Source organism: Hesperophylax consimilis, chromosome 1 (genome assembly GCF_061612785.1).
Source record: "Hesperophylax consimilis isolate HC1 chromosome 1, BYU_Hcon_1.0, whole genome shotgun sequence".
Lineage (NCBI taxonomy): Eukaryota > Metazoa > Arthropoda > Insecta > Trichoptera > Limnephilidae > Hesperophylax > Hesperophylax consimilis.
This window is the reverse complement of record NC_142836.1, coordinates 45848555-45863441: the sequence shown is the minus strand read 5'-3', so window position 1 is coordinate 45863441 and position 14887 is coordinate 45848555. Positions and strand designations below refer to the sequence as shown.

At 33.5% G+C, this 14887-nt stretch overlaps 1 protein-coding gene across 1 annotated transcript in view; it reads left to right on the top strand.

Annotated features, from left to right (window-relative positions):
- MTF-1 (Metal response element-binding Transcription Factor-1) overlaps positions 1-14887 on the top strand; it is a 32825-nt gene that overhangs the window by 4467 nt on the left and 13471 nt on the right. The window contains exons 3-4 of the mRNA XM_089634676.1: positions 2328-2478; positions 5738-5869. Coding sequence (XP_089490802.1) covers positions 2328-2478; positions 5738-5869 — 283 coding nt within the window. The remainder of the gene's footprint in view (positions 1-2327; positions 2479-5737; positions 5870-14887) is intronic.

Below are 14887 nucleotides of genomic sequence, written 5' to 3'. Positions count from 1 at the left end.
TAAGGTAAAGTTATGATATTCCTGTATAATTTTATTTATGTTATTTTATAATGTGACCATTCATGAGAGTTAACCTCTAATTCGTTTTTTAAATAATGTTGCAATTTTTCGCATCTCTCAAGTACCCACAAAACTGTGTGATAAATATCAGTCTGCTTGACAAATGAAATCGCTAGTTAAATCCAAGATGAAAATTGATTCTTCATAGCATTCCAACCAGCCCACACTGATAGCCTGCGAATGTTTAATAGTTTATGTAATGTCGACAATCGTTTCCCAGTTTCCCAAGTAAACACACGGCTGAATTCAAAACATCCGTTCTATAAAAACATTTGATAGTTAGCTATAATCTGTGATCGTTTTAATTGTTTTTCAAAATGTGGTTGATGTGATAACTTCTAGAGAGATTGGAAGACGAGGGAGAATATTCTAGATGGTTGGAGATACTGTGGAGCGGGCTCAGAAGTGCGTGTGAGTGGAGAGTAACGCAGGACCCAGGGTCCGTTATTGCGTCTTTATTGGTTTCCAAATCTTTTCACCATTGGCTATATATCGCTACCTTACTATGACAGAACCTAACTGCTAGGAACTAATTCTGAGATATACACAGTTAAAGTTTTGATTCCTACTTTCAATTTTTATTCCTACTTTTAATTTTAATTTCGTACATGGGACCTATTGAATCATATTTTTGTTTCATACAATATATGTAATGGTTTGGTTCTCACGACGGTTAGGATTCTGTCATGGTAAGATTGCAGTACATAATATATGTATATAACCTTTCCAAAGAATAACACTCTGTTTTCGCTGTAAGCCTAAAATAAATAAATTATAAGCTAACATTCTGGTTCCTACTTCTAAAAAATCCTTCCCAGCTACCAAATTACCATGACTAAACTGAGAAAAGTTGCTTTTATACATTACATTTAATGTTTCAGTAAAACAAACATATTTATTTGAAAAATTGTATCAAGTATAATGTTAGGAACTAAGGATACTTTGGAGTAGTCCGATGGCACTTCACTGTTTTTTTTTTTTAACTAAATGTGCATTTTGTACTTTTAATATTGTCACACTGCAGCATGAGTCAGTTAGTGTTTATTTTGAGTAAATGCCATCGTTATAAAGGGCCAAAGATCGAGAGATCTCCCGGTTGGGGGACTAAACTTTGTGTTTCCTGACTGTCGCCAATCAATCAGCCTTTCAAAAGAAAAAATGAAAAGTGGATTCACACTCAAACGCAAGACATTCTATCTCTTTGAAAATGAGGTTTCTATTATTTTTTGTTTTAACTTGACTTAAAACAATTTTAACAATGTCTCTAAAATGTGTATATATCTACATTTTGACATGACATGAGCTTTAATGCGATATTTTTTTGTCTGTAGTAATTTCTTATTCAATTAATTTTGCTCTTCAAGACGTAGTGTGTTCAAATGAAAATCTATTTCATAGTGTCGAGTAAGACATTAAGAGACTTCTGTCAGTTAAAATTTATTGGCTGTCAGTGTAGTTAACTACGTACATTAAATAAATAATTGCATCCTAAGTTTAAACACCGAGTAAAACTAAATAATTTTAATGTTAAACATGATTTAAAAATTATTGGGTTAAATAAGTTTCATCTAAATAGAATTTCCATAAATTAAATCAATTTTATTTGTTTTAATATTAAAAAGAATTTTAAAATTCACTGAAAAATAAATATTTAAATTAATGCATGTTTTTTTTGTTGTTGTTTTATGTTATTACTTTAATTCATCGACATCCAAGTTGATAGACCGGCCAATCAGGGAAAAGTGGCATGACCGTCTCCCTTTCTGTGATTTGTCAATAAATCAATCTGATAGTATACAGGCAACTCGAATTGTAATATCACTATTCAGTCCTCGAAAATAGAACCTGCTTATGAATAAGTAGTTCTTTTTACAACGGCGCACAAATTCGACACTTTTACAAATGTGGTATTATTTGCCCCCTCACTTATTTTTAGGGTCGCTATTCCAGGCGGTTTGTTTAAAAATGAACATTCAAATCCCGCACAGAAAAGTCTCTCAATGTGCTGCGGTGCAAACCTTTGCCTTACTTCACCAAACTTTACTTTTCTGGACAGGGTCTGGTTATTTCAATGTGCAATCTTCAGCAGTCAATGTAAAAACGAAGTCGTAGTTAATTCAAAGCATTCTCAAACTCTCCTGGTGCCAAAAATATGGTCACATGGTTTGCCTCCAGCTCTTTGAAATGATGACCCTGATTTCATCTTATGGCAAGTCTATCAATTTAGATGTCTATGCTTTAATTATATTTTGATATCTGTGTTTCAGGTGAATACAGATTTAAATGTCCGGAGATCACCTGCACCAAGGCATTCCTCACGTCGTACAGCCTAAAGATCCATGTGAGAGTTCACACCAAAGTCAAACCCTTCATCTGTATGCTGGAAGGGTGCTTGAAAGCTTTCAATACCTTGTACCGGTAAGTCACAAACTATTACATAATATGTATTTTGCCTTTGTCTTATCTATATACATATAAAAATGAATGTTTCTTCGTATGGACCGAAAAAGTACTAGACAAATTTCACTGAATATTTCAAAGTTTGTTCTTATCGGTGTCAGGAGTGTTTAGAGAATGGTAGAAGAAGTAGAGGACCGAGTTGAGGCATTATCTCTGCACTGGATTGAGATGGGTGGAATAAAAGTCGATATAATGTAGTTTTTTAATAGTACCAATGTGGTATACAGTAGTAAATGGTGGAAGTCAGGGATGAATTTATGATTTTTGGAAAATCTTCTTAAATTTTTTAACAGGAATAAGACAATATTGAACAGTGTGAAAAAAATTTATGATTTTCTGAGGAAATCTTGATTATGAGGAAAATCTTATTGAATTTTTTAACAAGAATAAGATAATGAGCAGTGTATTTATGATTTTCAGAAAATCTTCATGAATGTCGAACCTTCTATTGAATTTCCAATATAATTTTAAAGCATTGCTACATATCATTGAGTAAATATTTACCTAACCACTTCACTTTTAAAAAATACAGATTATTACACTTCATTTCAACGTACTTACCACAAGAAACAACTATTTATGTCAGGAGAGTTGGTAAAAGGTGCATTAAAATTTCATATTTAAACTAAAAACTTACCTTTTTAAGCTGTCATATCCTTAAATTAAATATACCATTCCTAAGAGAAAGTTCAGTTATAGTCAATTTTCCAATTATGTCCTAAATCCTGTATCTAAATTTCGCTAATAAACAATTAGATAATGTCAATTAAGTGTTAATCTCAAATGACCTACCAGGTAAGTATTGTAATGTATATTATCTCCATAAATAGTTAGTAATAACATAGATCACTGTAGAAATGTATTATAAATTTGTACAGCGCCCTTGAGGTGATTTTGCACAAAAACGGCGCTATACAAGTCATCCAATTATTATTATTATTAAAAGTGCCGCAATTAGGTAAATATTTACCTTTCATGTGGCAAGTTAACTATTTAGTACCACATTTCTATCACAATTATTGAGAAAGTATACAATTTACATAATGAGGGTTATTATTCTCATTATATAAACTGAATGCGTACGTATGAATGCGGCGGAGCCAAGCGTCTACATAACTAAGAATCTTTTTGGATTTTAATTTTTTTTATACAGTTTATCACACGGTTTTTTTAACCCATAGAGGCGTAATACACAATGTAATTGTGAAAGGATCTCCCTCTAATATTATCTTGGCAAAGCAAATGTTAGATGAGCTTGTGGCCGAATGCCAAATCTTGATAGAAGTCATAAACATTTAAGAAAATGAATTATCAATTTATTATTCCAAGTTGCGAGGCAGACGTAAATAACTCGCAGTGTAAGGGACATTTAATCTCATAAATACAAGACACACTTAAGACATCTCTCTGTTCTATAACATACAATGTAACATGTATACACAATACAATACAATACTCTATACAATAAGTACACTTGATAAACCATACTTAAGTACAATTATTGATTCTTTAAATAGAGATCTGTATACATATGTGGATGCACTTAAAATATTTGCAGATGTTCAGAATGAACAGCCGAATGAAGAATACAACATGTTCTAGAAGTTAACCTTTACTTGTATTATATTTCCATTCGTAATGGCTTTGAAGTTTTCCATCAACAACGTTGTATTTGTATTTCTGTTCTTGATGTTAAGACTATCATTGTTATGCTGGTAGCTCACACAAATAGCTCGGCAGACCGTAGCGTGAAGTGTTGATAAATAGAAAAAACAAGTGTATTTGAACTGAATAATTGCTTCAAACTTGTAAATTTACTTGAGTATTTTATGATCGTAAAGAATTATTGCAGTAGAACTTCAAATAACGGGACATCTGGTTATCCAGACTCATTTTTCATTTTTATATTGTTCATCAAATTAGTAGCTCATGGTATATTAAGTATTAGCTGCTAATGAACATGTTGCTTTGGTCAAAAATCTGATTACACCGTTTTACAGCTAAACCACTAGAGGGTTAATATACATGGTTCCATGATAACTCAACACACATTTAAAAAGTGATATAAAGTCATTAGAAACGATGAAAAAAAATAAAATTTGAATCTAACGGAACCTAACCTAACCTACTTAACCCAGTTAACCTGTGATGTGCCAGGAAATTCCAAGCTCAATTTAATTCCAAAATCAAACGTCAAGTATCCACTTAAATTTTTTTTGTGTCGCATTAAATAAGTATATGATAACAATTCTTCCAGATTTCGGTAGTTTATACAACTGTTGTTACTAATTATATTATTTTGTACAAGAAACCTGTAAATAAATAATGCTACAAATATAATTATTCATTATGACGTATTTCTTACGAAGTTAATTTTCATCACTTTTCTTGGGTGAAATATTATAAAAATTACATCAAAATAATGTAGATAAAACTATCTTTCTGATGATACCTCAAATCTATTATTTCCACAATCAATTTATATCAAAAATAATGAAAGAAGACGCTTTGACACTAAAAACGCGGCAAATATTTCGTTGGCATTCCACAGAAAAATTCTTTGTAAAAAATCTGAAAAGCTAGAAGTCATTCCGGTATTTGCTGCGTAAAGAACGAGAATAGCCCAAGCGATTGTGACCTTGTTCTTCATACAAATTCCTTATACATAAGGGTCAAATCGCACATAATTTTTTTTTTTTTTTAAATTCGTAGATAATGTGCAGCACTCACATATGCGGTCCCGGCATATGACGAAAGTTTTTTTTTCATCACTTTCCATGACTTTATATAACTTTTTAAAGATGTGATGAATTATCATTGTGATGATTTATCCGGTCACCAATATATATAGGCTAAATGTCACTTTATTAAGTATTGTATTGCCTAAGTGTTGGCTTTAAAAAAAATAACATTTTATTTACTGAAGTTTCTTGTCAGTCACTAAAGTTTTAAATTTTTTTTTCTTTATTCAGTGCATTGTTTATTACAGCCATTGGGAATTTTTCAACCACCATGCTAGGCACATGCCCATGTTGTGGTGGTCGATTATATTTGAAGTACGTTAAAAGAATATATCAAATATAGAAGAATTTAAAAGAAGTATAGAAAGTATATAAAAAAGTTGCGAAGGCATCTATTCCATGGTTTCTTTTTTGCCCACCCTCTCCCTTCAGTCTCTTAGGGGACCTGGTATTAAACGATAATTTATTTATTTTAGATTGAGGGCCCACCAGAGGTTACACAATGGCAACACCTTTGACTGCTATCAGTACGGATGCACCAAACACTTCACTACACTCAGTGACCTCAAAAAACATATACGAACTCATACTCAAGAGCGCCCATATAAGTAAGACCTTTTTATACATTTTACAGTAGATTTTGGAAATCATTTTCATATTAATCTTAATCTTACCTAAAGGCAGAACTATCTAACTCGTGATAAGACATAATCGATGCATTTGAATAATGAAAATACCCTTTTCCAAAACATTTCAATGATTGAAAAATGATACTTTAAATTAATCGCAACGAAGATGACTACACTTTTGAAATAAAAAAAAAACCTCTGTTAATTCCAGCTGGGTTAATTAACTCGTGATTAGAACCTCAGTTGCATCACATCAAGGTGATTATTTTAAATCAGCATTTGATATTATTGAAATGTTTCTTGTATACAGGTTGTCCTGGTGTAAAGTGCGCTAACTTCGGGAGGTATTTATACATGATGGTAAAAGTAAAAAAGAACTTTTTTTGAAATTTCAATGTTCATTTCCCATACAAAAATATTTTTCCATCGAAGAATATTTATTTTCCCACACAAACAATTCAATGTTCTTAACCTTAAGGGGGGGCTAGGGTTAATTCGTACGAAAAAAGGCATTTTTTTGTGAATTTTTTGTGAAAATTTCTTTATTAAATCTAATATGACAGTAAAGTATGACATTTTAAGAATGTTGTATAAAATTTTCACGGAGAAATATTAAAAAACACGGCAATGGCAGCAATTATTCGGACGTGTCTCAAAAAAAAGTAGAATGGCGGTGCCCCTCATAACTCGGTGCTGGGTCATCTGAAATCAAAAAATCAAAGTTCATTCGTTAGATAATAGTTTTTCCCAGGTAACGCTGGGAGGGTTTTTCGAAATTTTAATTTTTCACTTTTTTGGAACACTTTGAAGGGAAAAACGCTATTTTTAGTGAAAAAAAATCGGCTAATTTGTTATTGTAAAATAATAATTATTAACAAATTTGAAAAAAACTCTCCAGCGTTACCTTGTAAATTATGTACAGAAATAGTTTTCAAAATTTCAAAAGGATCGGTGCAGTAGTTTTGAAGTTATGACGGTCACCGACTTTGAAAACGTGAGTTGTGGGAAAATCGCTATAAAGTTTTGAACACTAAAAAATCTGGTATTAAACGTTTCTAAGCAAATTTTATCGGCTTACCTCACACTGAATCATCAATGCCAGGTCCATAAAGGATGTTGCTATCATCCATGATGTCTAAAGCACCTTTCTGCTCCTGTCTACGACGAATCCTGCCTTCTTTAGTTTGTTTCTCAGCTTCCTGCTCTGCTCGGCTTATACGTATGGTCGGGTAGGGATTAAAATCCGACAGGTATAAAAATACTCGTAACTTCGTCAATTTGGCTCCAATCAACTTGAAATTTGAACACAATATTCTTAACATATTAAGCATTTATTTTTAAAAAAAATTAAGAAATTCAAAAAAAAAATTTTAATACCCTAGCCCCCCCTTAAAACTACTTTAAAACCTTGAAATTTCGAAAAAAGTTATTTATCTTTTTTACTTGTACTAACTATCATTTGGAATCACCCCCCCGAAGATAACTCACTTTACCCCCGGACGGACACCCTGTATATTCCTACATCTGTTGAATTACTAATTAATTTTGAATTAATTTGAATCCATTATTTTTAAATAGATATCTATCTCGATTATGCCCATCGCTAGCTACACTCGACCAAATTTCACAGCACAGCCATTTTTATTTGTTTTTTCTCTGTGTGAAATTATGGTGTTCTACTAATTAGATCTAACAGGGACCAGGGCCTTGATTCTCGACAAAGTCATTCCACTCGAACAACGAGTGGTTCGACCCACTCGTTGTTCGAGTGGAATGGCTTGACGTTTGGCGTATGTAAGTATCTACTTTCAACTAGACTCGATAATAAGAATGTCGACTAATGTACGTACTTCCGACGGTGATTGCGAGCGGCCTGGACTGGAGAATCGATACCCTAAACTAAACAAACGGTGACCGGATAAATCATGAAAATGATAATTCATCACATCTTTAAAAAGTTATATACAGTGGTGCCTCACACAACGAACGCCTCGCACAGCGAATGCTGCACACAACGAACTTCCTTTTCGTTCATTTCACGATTCATACAACGAACTTCGCTTCACACAACGAAGTCGCCCGATCTTCTACGATCACTGCCGATTAATTGCATCCTCCCGCGCAGGCAGTCGTTAGACTCGTTAGTCACTGCGTAGTACGCTTAACTTACGCACGTATCGCAGCAATCGTTCTTCATTACGAATTAAATCGCACACGTATCACGGCAGTCGTCCTTTTAAGATAAACTCAACATTTTTTTTATATGATGGGTTCTAAAAAAAGCAGGAAGGTGATTTCTCTTGAAATGAAACAGGAAATAATTAGAAGGAGTGAATGTGGGGTAAAACAGTGTGACCTCGTCAAAGAGTTTGGCCTCAACAAGACCACCATTTTCACCATTTTGAAAAACAAGGATGCAATAAAATCAGCCAAAGTAGCCAAAGGAGTATCAAAACTATTTAATGAAAAACATAGATCTTCAATCCACGAGGAAATGGAGAGGCTATTAGCGATTTGGATTAAGGACAGGCAGGTGAAAGGTGACGTAACAACCCAAGATATTATCTGTTACAAGGCCAAGATAATTTATGAAGATCTAAAGAAAAACATCCCTGGAAGTAGCAGCAATCAAGATAATAAAGAAGATTTCAAAGCCAGCAGGGGGTGGTTTTTTAGATTTAAGAAAAGGTATGGAATCCACAGCGTTAATATGCATGGTGAGGCTGGCAGTGCTGATAAAAAAGAAGCAGAAAAGTTCTCTATTAATTTTCAAAAATTTATTATGGATGAAGGATACTGCCCACAACAAGTGTTCAATGCCGATGAAACGGGTCTTTTCTGGAAAAGAATGCCGAGCAGAACATTCATTACAAAAGAAGAGAAGAAATTGCCAGGACACAAAGCCATGAAGGACAGACTTACCCTTATGATTTCGTCTAATGCCAGCGGAGACCTCAAGATCAAACCTCTATTGGTTTATCACTCTGAAAATCCAAGAATTTTTAAGAAAAATAACGTTATTAAGTCCAAATTGCCCGTCCATTGGAAGTCCAATCAAAAAGCCTGGGTGACCCAAGTTATCTTCAACGAATGGATTCTGGAAACCTTTGCTCCTGCCGTGAAGAAATTCTTGTTGGAAAAAGAACTGCCGCTCAAAGCCCTTCTGATACTTGACAATGCCCCTTCTCACCCAAAAGACCTAGAAGAAATATTGCAGGAAAATTATCCTTTTATCAAGGTGCAGTATTTGCCACCAAACACCACATCCATTCTCCAGCCAATGGATCAGCAAGTTATTGCGAACTTTAAAAAACTCTACACTAGAGCCCTCTTTAATAAGGTGTTTGAAGAATGCGAGTTTGGTGGAGACAATATGACTATCCGAATGTTTTGGAAGGAGAAATTTGATATCCTTTTGGCAATACGACTTATACAGAAGGCCTGGGAAGAAGTGTCACAAAGGACCCTCATTTCTGCTTGGAAGATGCTTGTGCCTTCGTGGATTCAGGAAGAAGCAGTAGTTGATGACACAGAAGTGGTGAAGGACATCATCACAGTGGCCCAAAGGTTGGAATTAGAGGTAGAGGAAGAGGATGTAGAGGAGCTTATTGAGGAACACAAAGAAGAGCTGACAACTGAAGAGCTCCAAACACTTCTGGCCCAACAACAGGACAATGCTCAAAGGGAAGCGTCATCTGATAACGAGGAGCAACAATCAAACAATCAACCAATTCCAACTGCTGACATCAAGAACATCCTGGTCAAATGGAAAGCAGTTCAGGAGTTTACCAATGCCCACTATCCGGATTCCGCTGAAGCAAACAGGATCAACGACCTGTACTCCGATACTCTTGTCCGTTATTTCCGGCAGATGTTGAAGAAAAGAGAGAAACAAACGACTTTGGACAGGTTTTTCACTGCACCATCGGCGGAAAATGGATGAAGATGTGCAAGATTCGATTATTTCTTAAAATTAAAAAATGTGTGTTTTTTTCATTATGTTTTTAGATGTATCTAAATAAAAATAATAACAAAAAATTTATCTTTTTTTTATGTCATCTTACCATATTTTATGCTACAGAACGAATTATTTTTTTTAACATGTATTGTTATGGGAAAACGCGTTTCACATAACGAACTTTTCGCATAACGAACTTGCTCCTGGAACGAAGTTCGTTGTGTGAGGCACCACTGTATAGTCATGGAAAGTGATGAAACAAAAACTTTATTAACTGGGTTAAGTAGGTTAGGTTAGGTTCCATTAGGTTAAAATTTTTTTTTTTTTCATCGTTTCTAATGACTTTATATCACTTTTTAAAGGTGTGTTGAATAGTCACTGTGTTGAGTTAGCATGGAACCAAACAAACATGTATTATACACGGTGTCCGGAAACTCGTAGTACAAGCGGGAAACTGGAGAATCTACACCACATGGGGAACCCAAAAAAACATAAAGTTTTTTGATTTGAGCATTTTCAAAAAAAAAAAAAAACCAAAAAAAAATTTTTTTCGGCTATTTTAGGGTTAAAGTTTTTTCTGGTGTTTAGGGTTGAATAACAGATGTTTTAACCCTGCAGAGCAGAAATATTTTATGATTAAACCGGGTTAAATGAAGGGTGATTTCAAAATAATGCTTCAAATCCGAGTTTCTTCATTTGTTTTACTTTCAAATAGTTTTAATTAGTTGGGTACTTTGATCTTCAGTAATAATTTATAAGAATTTGATTAAAAAAAAAAAAAAAAAAAAAAAAAAATCAACTTCAAACTCGATTTACTCGATAACGAAAGCTCAAATAAAAAAAAAATATACTACAAAATCGACTCCAAATGTGATGTAGATTCACCAGTTTCCCGCTTGTACTACGAGTTTCCGGACACCCTGTATATTGTATTTTCATCAGTTGACAAATCACCAACAATTTATTTTAATGGGATATGTCGCCAATTAAAAACTATACAAAATGTATTAATTAAATTTTTAAAAAAAATGGTAATAAAGTGACTTTTTGAAGCTAGCTTATAATAAAATGTTCTTAGAAGATAACTTTCTGCGCAATATCATGTGTCGCATAAATAAGACAAAGTAGTAACAAATTAAATAAAAATTATATTTTATGATTTAGAGCAGGGGTTCCCAACCTTTTTGTACTCTAAAGCACATTCTTAAATAACTGTAGGGTGGCGCGGGCACCACCTACTTTTAATCGACAAACTCGGGGCAGCAATCGCAATCAAAATGACAACAACGCGGTTCCAGGCGGGGAATGCTATTTGCACATCACTCTTTGTACATGCCGAAAACCCGAAGTGAGCCGATGATCGCCGAACCGATCGGGACGGTACGAGCACGTGACTACTGTCAGTTTGGCTGTCGGGGCCTTCGGCGTTCATCGGCTCAGTTCGTGGTGTTCGTTCACTTTGGGTTTTCTGCGTGTACAAGGAGTGATGTGCAAATAGAACTCTCCGTTCCAGGCTAGCGTGAAGAATGTAGTCTGGCTCGCCGCTAGATAGGTTGCGACAAGTACTGTCAGCAAAGGAACCACTCATACATACAATATCGCAAACATACGAACGTATTTAATAAACCTAGGCACTAAAAAAAATTAAAACTTTAACAAATAAATAAAAATAATTCACATTTTTAATTAATGTTTACGAAAAAATTATTTCACTGTCGAATAGTGGCGGGCACATACGAATCGTTCACCACCATGGCGCCCGCGGGCACGGGGTTGGGAACCCCTTATTTAGAGGATAATTTTTCATTCATGTGACATAATTAAAAGTGTGGTTAGTGGGTTTAATGATTTATTGATGGATTCTCATTAATATTAATTTTCAGTGAATTTGCTGCCATACAATGATACTTATATCAATTCGTCACTGACACCGGTGTGTTTATCAAAGTTTCTTATCGATGACAGCTGTTCTTGTACTGGATTTATTTTAGGAATTTTAATGACCACATTGTCCTTCGTATTTTATATATTTATGGTACCAGTGGCTTTAACCTCTCAGACAAAGGCATTTGTATGCTATGTGTTCCTTTGCGAACTGTCAAAACGCGGAAATTTTTGTGTTATTCACGACTTTTGCTAAAAGCATCATAACTCACGTCTTGGGAAACGTAGCCTCATTCTAAAAAATGTTTTGGAAAGATTATGAAATTCACTATCGTATTGTTTTGTTATACGTAAATATTTGCGTTTCTAAATATACATTTTCTGAAAACGTCAAAAATATGTAAAAATCGCTGACCATTATTTCAAAGCTGTGAAAAATGTACTTTTTTCTGAGTATCATAAAGAAATAACACTTTATATATTGAAGAAATATAATTAAAAACTATTGGTCACCTCAAAATATTAACCGTCCAAACTAAAATATTTTTAATAAATTATTTAAAAACGCAATAAATTACGAACGAACAAGCTGACAGATTCAATCGACTCAGATAATGCACCTCAAGATTCCATAGATATTTTTGAATGCAGACGCGTAGCGTTATTCATTATCGATACTCTGTTTTTTAAATCATGGCAATCCGTATACTAGTGATGGAAATAAATCAATTTTTGTAAAATCTCGCGCGCTTACGTGAAAAGACGTACTAATGTCTTGACCGCTATTATCATATTTACGTCTTTTGACGTTCTAATGTTCCGAGTGGTTAACTGTTTTGTATTGGAAAACTCGATTTTGTTCAGCAAATTGAATTTTATTTTTTTATTTTTTTTTTATTTATTCACATTTAAACCCGCTAAACTACTTATGTAGTTTGTCAGCAGGGACATAGAGACAACATTTATACATTCATAAGATACAATTTGAACGGTACATAATTACATAAATTGGTTACATTGCAGAAAAGTTTAAATAGTAGCATAAAAGCCTTATATAATAAGCAAGTAAAAATAAATGTATGAACAAATTAGTATTATCAACAAGTACATCAATAGTTTCATAAATAGAGGTAGGTAGTCAGGTATTACAAAATAATTGTTTTTCCATTTTCTAAGAATATGAATTCCATTTCAGGGGCATCAGTATAGATCATTATTATCCAATAACCATTTCCTTAGATTATATTTAACATTAGCAGTATACATGTTATTATTTTTAATTGTCATTGGTAATAAGTTAAACATTTTGGGTACTATATAGTTTAAAGTTCTTTCACCATATTTATTAGTACATTTCGGAACTACCAGTCCTTCATTTTGAGTGAATCTTGTGTTATGTTTATGGCAAACTCTTTCCCTATACAATGAATCAGACAATATAACATGTTGACTTACAATATTATAAAACAATAATCCTCTGACAGGTAAAATATTCAGAGACTTGTACATTAATTTAATGTTACTTCTGTGTTGATTGTCATATTTATGGATTAACAATTTTATAATGGAGTTTTGTAATGTTTGTATATAGCTTACATTAGTTTTACAAGAATGTCCCCAAGAAGTAATTCCATAACGTATAGTGGATTCAGCCAGAGATAAGTAGATTAACTTTAAAGTACTTATAGGCACAAAATATTTTATTTTATAAATCCTACCCACAATAGCTCGTAGACGTTTACAAACATTAGCAATTTGTACATCCCATTTCATGTAGCAGTCAATAGTAACACCCAAATATACATAACTTTTGACAAAATCAATGGTTTCACATGAACAGGGCTGTGCAACATTTTTATGTATGCAGGCAAATGTGTGTGTATATAATGAAGGAATTACATTACATCTGGCGTGTGGAGATCTGATGTGCATAATTTTAGTTTTTTTGGCGTTTATAAAGAGGCCTGCATCATGCGACCATTTCAGTAGGGCAATAAAATCATGTTGCATAAGGTTCATTGCAGTAACCAGATCTTCGTGCGATATTACGAGCGCCGTATCGTCTGCATATACAAAATGTTTAACAAATGAAAACAATTTTCTCATAATTGAGACATAAATAATATAAAGGGTTGGCCCTAGAATTGACCCCTGTGCAACACCTGTTGAGATATATTTTCTTTTGCTAAATTTTTTAAGAATTTTTACTCTTATTTGTCGATCAGTTAGTAAATTTTTTAATAAAACTAGCAGCTTTCCTCTAATTCCTATTGCCTCCAGTGTTTCTAATAGTTTATTTGTATCAATGGTATCAAATGCCTTAGAGTTATCTATGAATAAAACCAAAACTTGTTTTTTTAGATTTAATTCATAATTTATGTGATTTGAAAATTCCTGAAGCAGCATTTCCGTACTTTTTTTCTTTTGAAATCCATATTGGTTGGGATCCAACAAAGAGAAAGATTCTAGATATTTATTAAGTTTTATGGAAATGTATTTTTCAAGTATTTTTTCTAGGGCTGGCAATATGCTTATTGGCCTATAATTTTGAATATCTGTATGTTTGCCCCCTTTGTAAATTGGCCTAATGATGCTACTTTTTAGTTCATCTGGTATTACTGCTTGCGATAAAATTAAATTGATAAAGTGTGTTATAACAGGCCCTAAAATATTAATATGTGTCTTAATGTCAAACATTCGAATGTTGTCAATCCCTGGTGACTTTGAATTGTTTAATTTGCTAACAATAATATTGATTTCTTGGCAGGTAGCTCTGGGTAGGTACATACTATGTTGCACTTCAATTGATGTATGTATTTGTTGATAATCAATTTGAGAATATGTAGTTTGGTGTGTTTCTGCCATGGAAGGAACAGAATGCACTCTACATAAGCAGTTCTTAAATAAATAATACCTTTGGAATAGTTCTGTACCTTCTCGATCAATGTTATCATGCATGTGGTATAATAACCGGTTAGTTGCTGAGTTGGCATTGCTTCTGGGTCCCACCTAGGAATTGTGAGTTCAATTCCTCGACTTGCTAAGCCCTCCAACACGACATAAGCAACATTTTCCGCTTACTGTAGTTGTAGTAGGAGATTTTTAAATATTGTCAGGTTATTCGTGACATGGAAATGTTAGTCTTTATTTAAAAA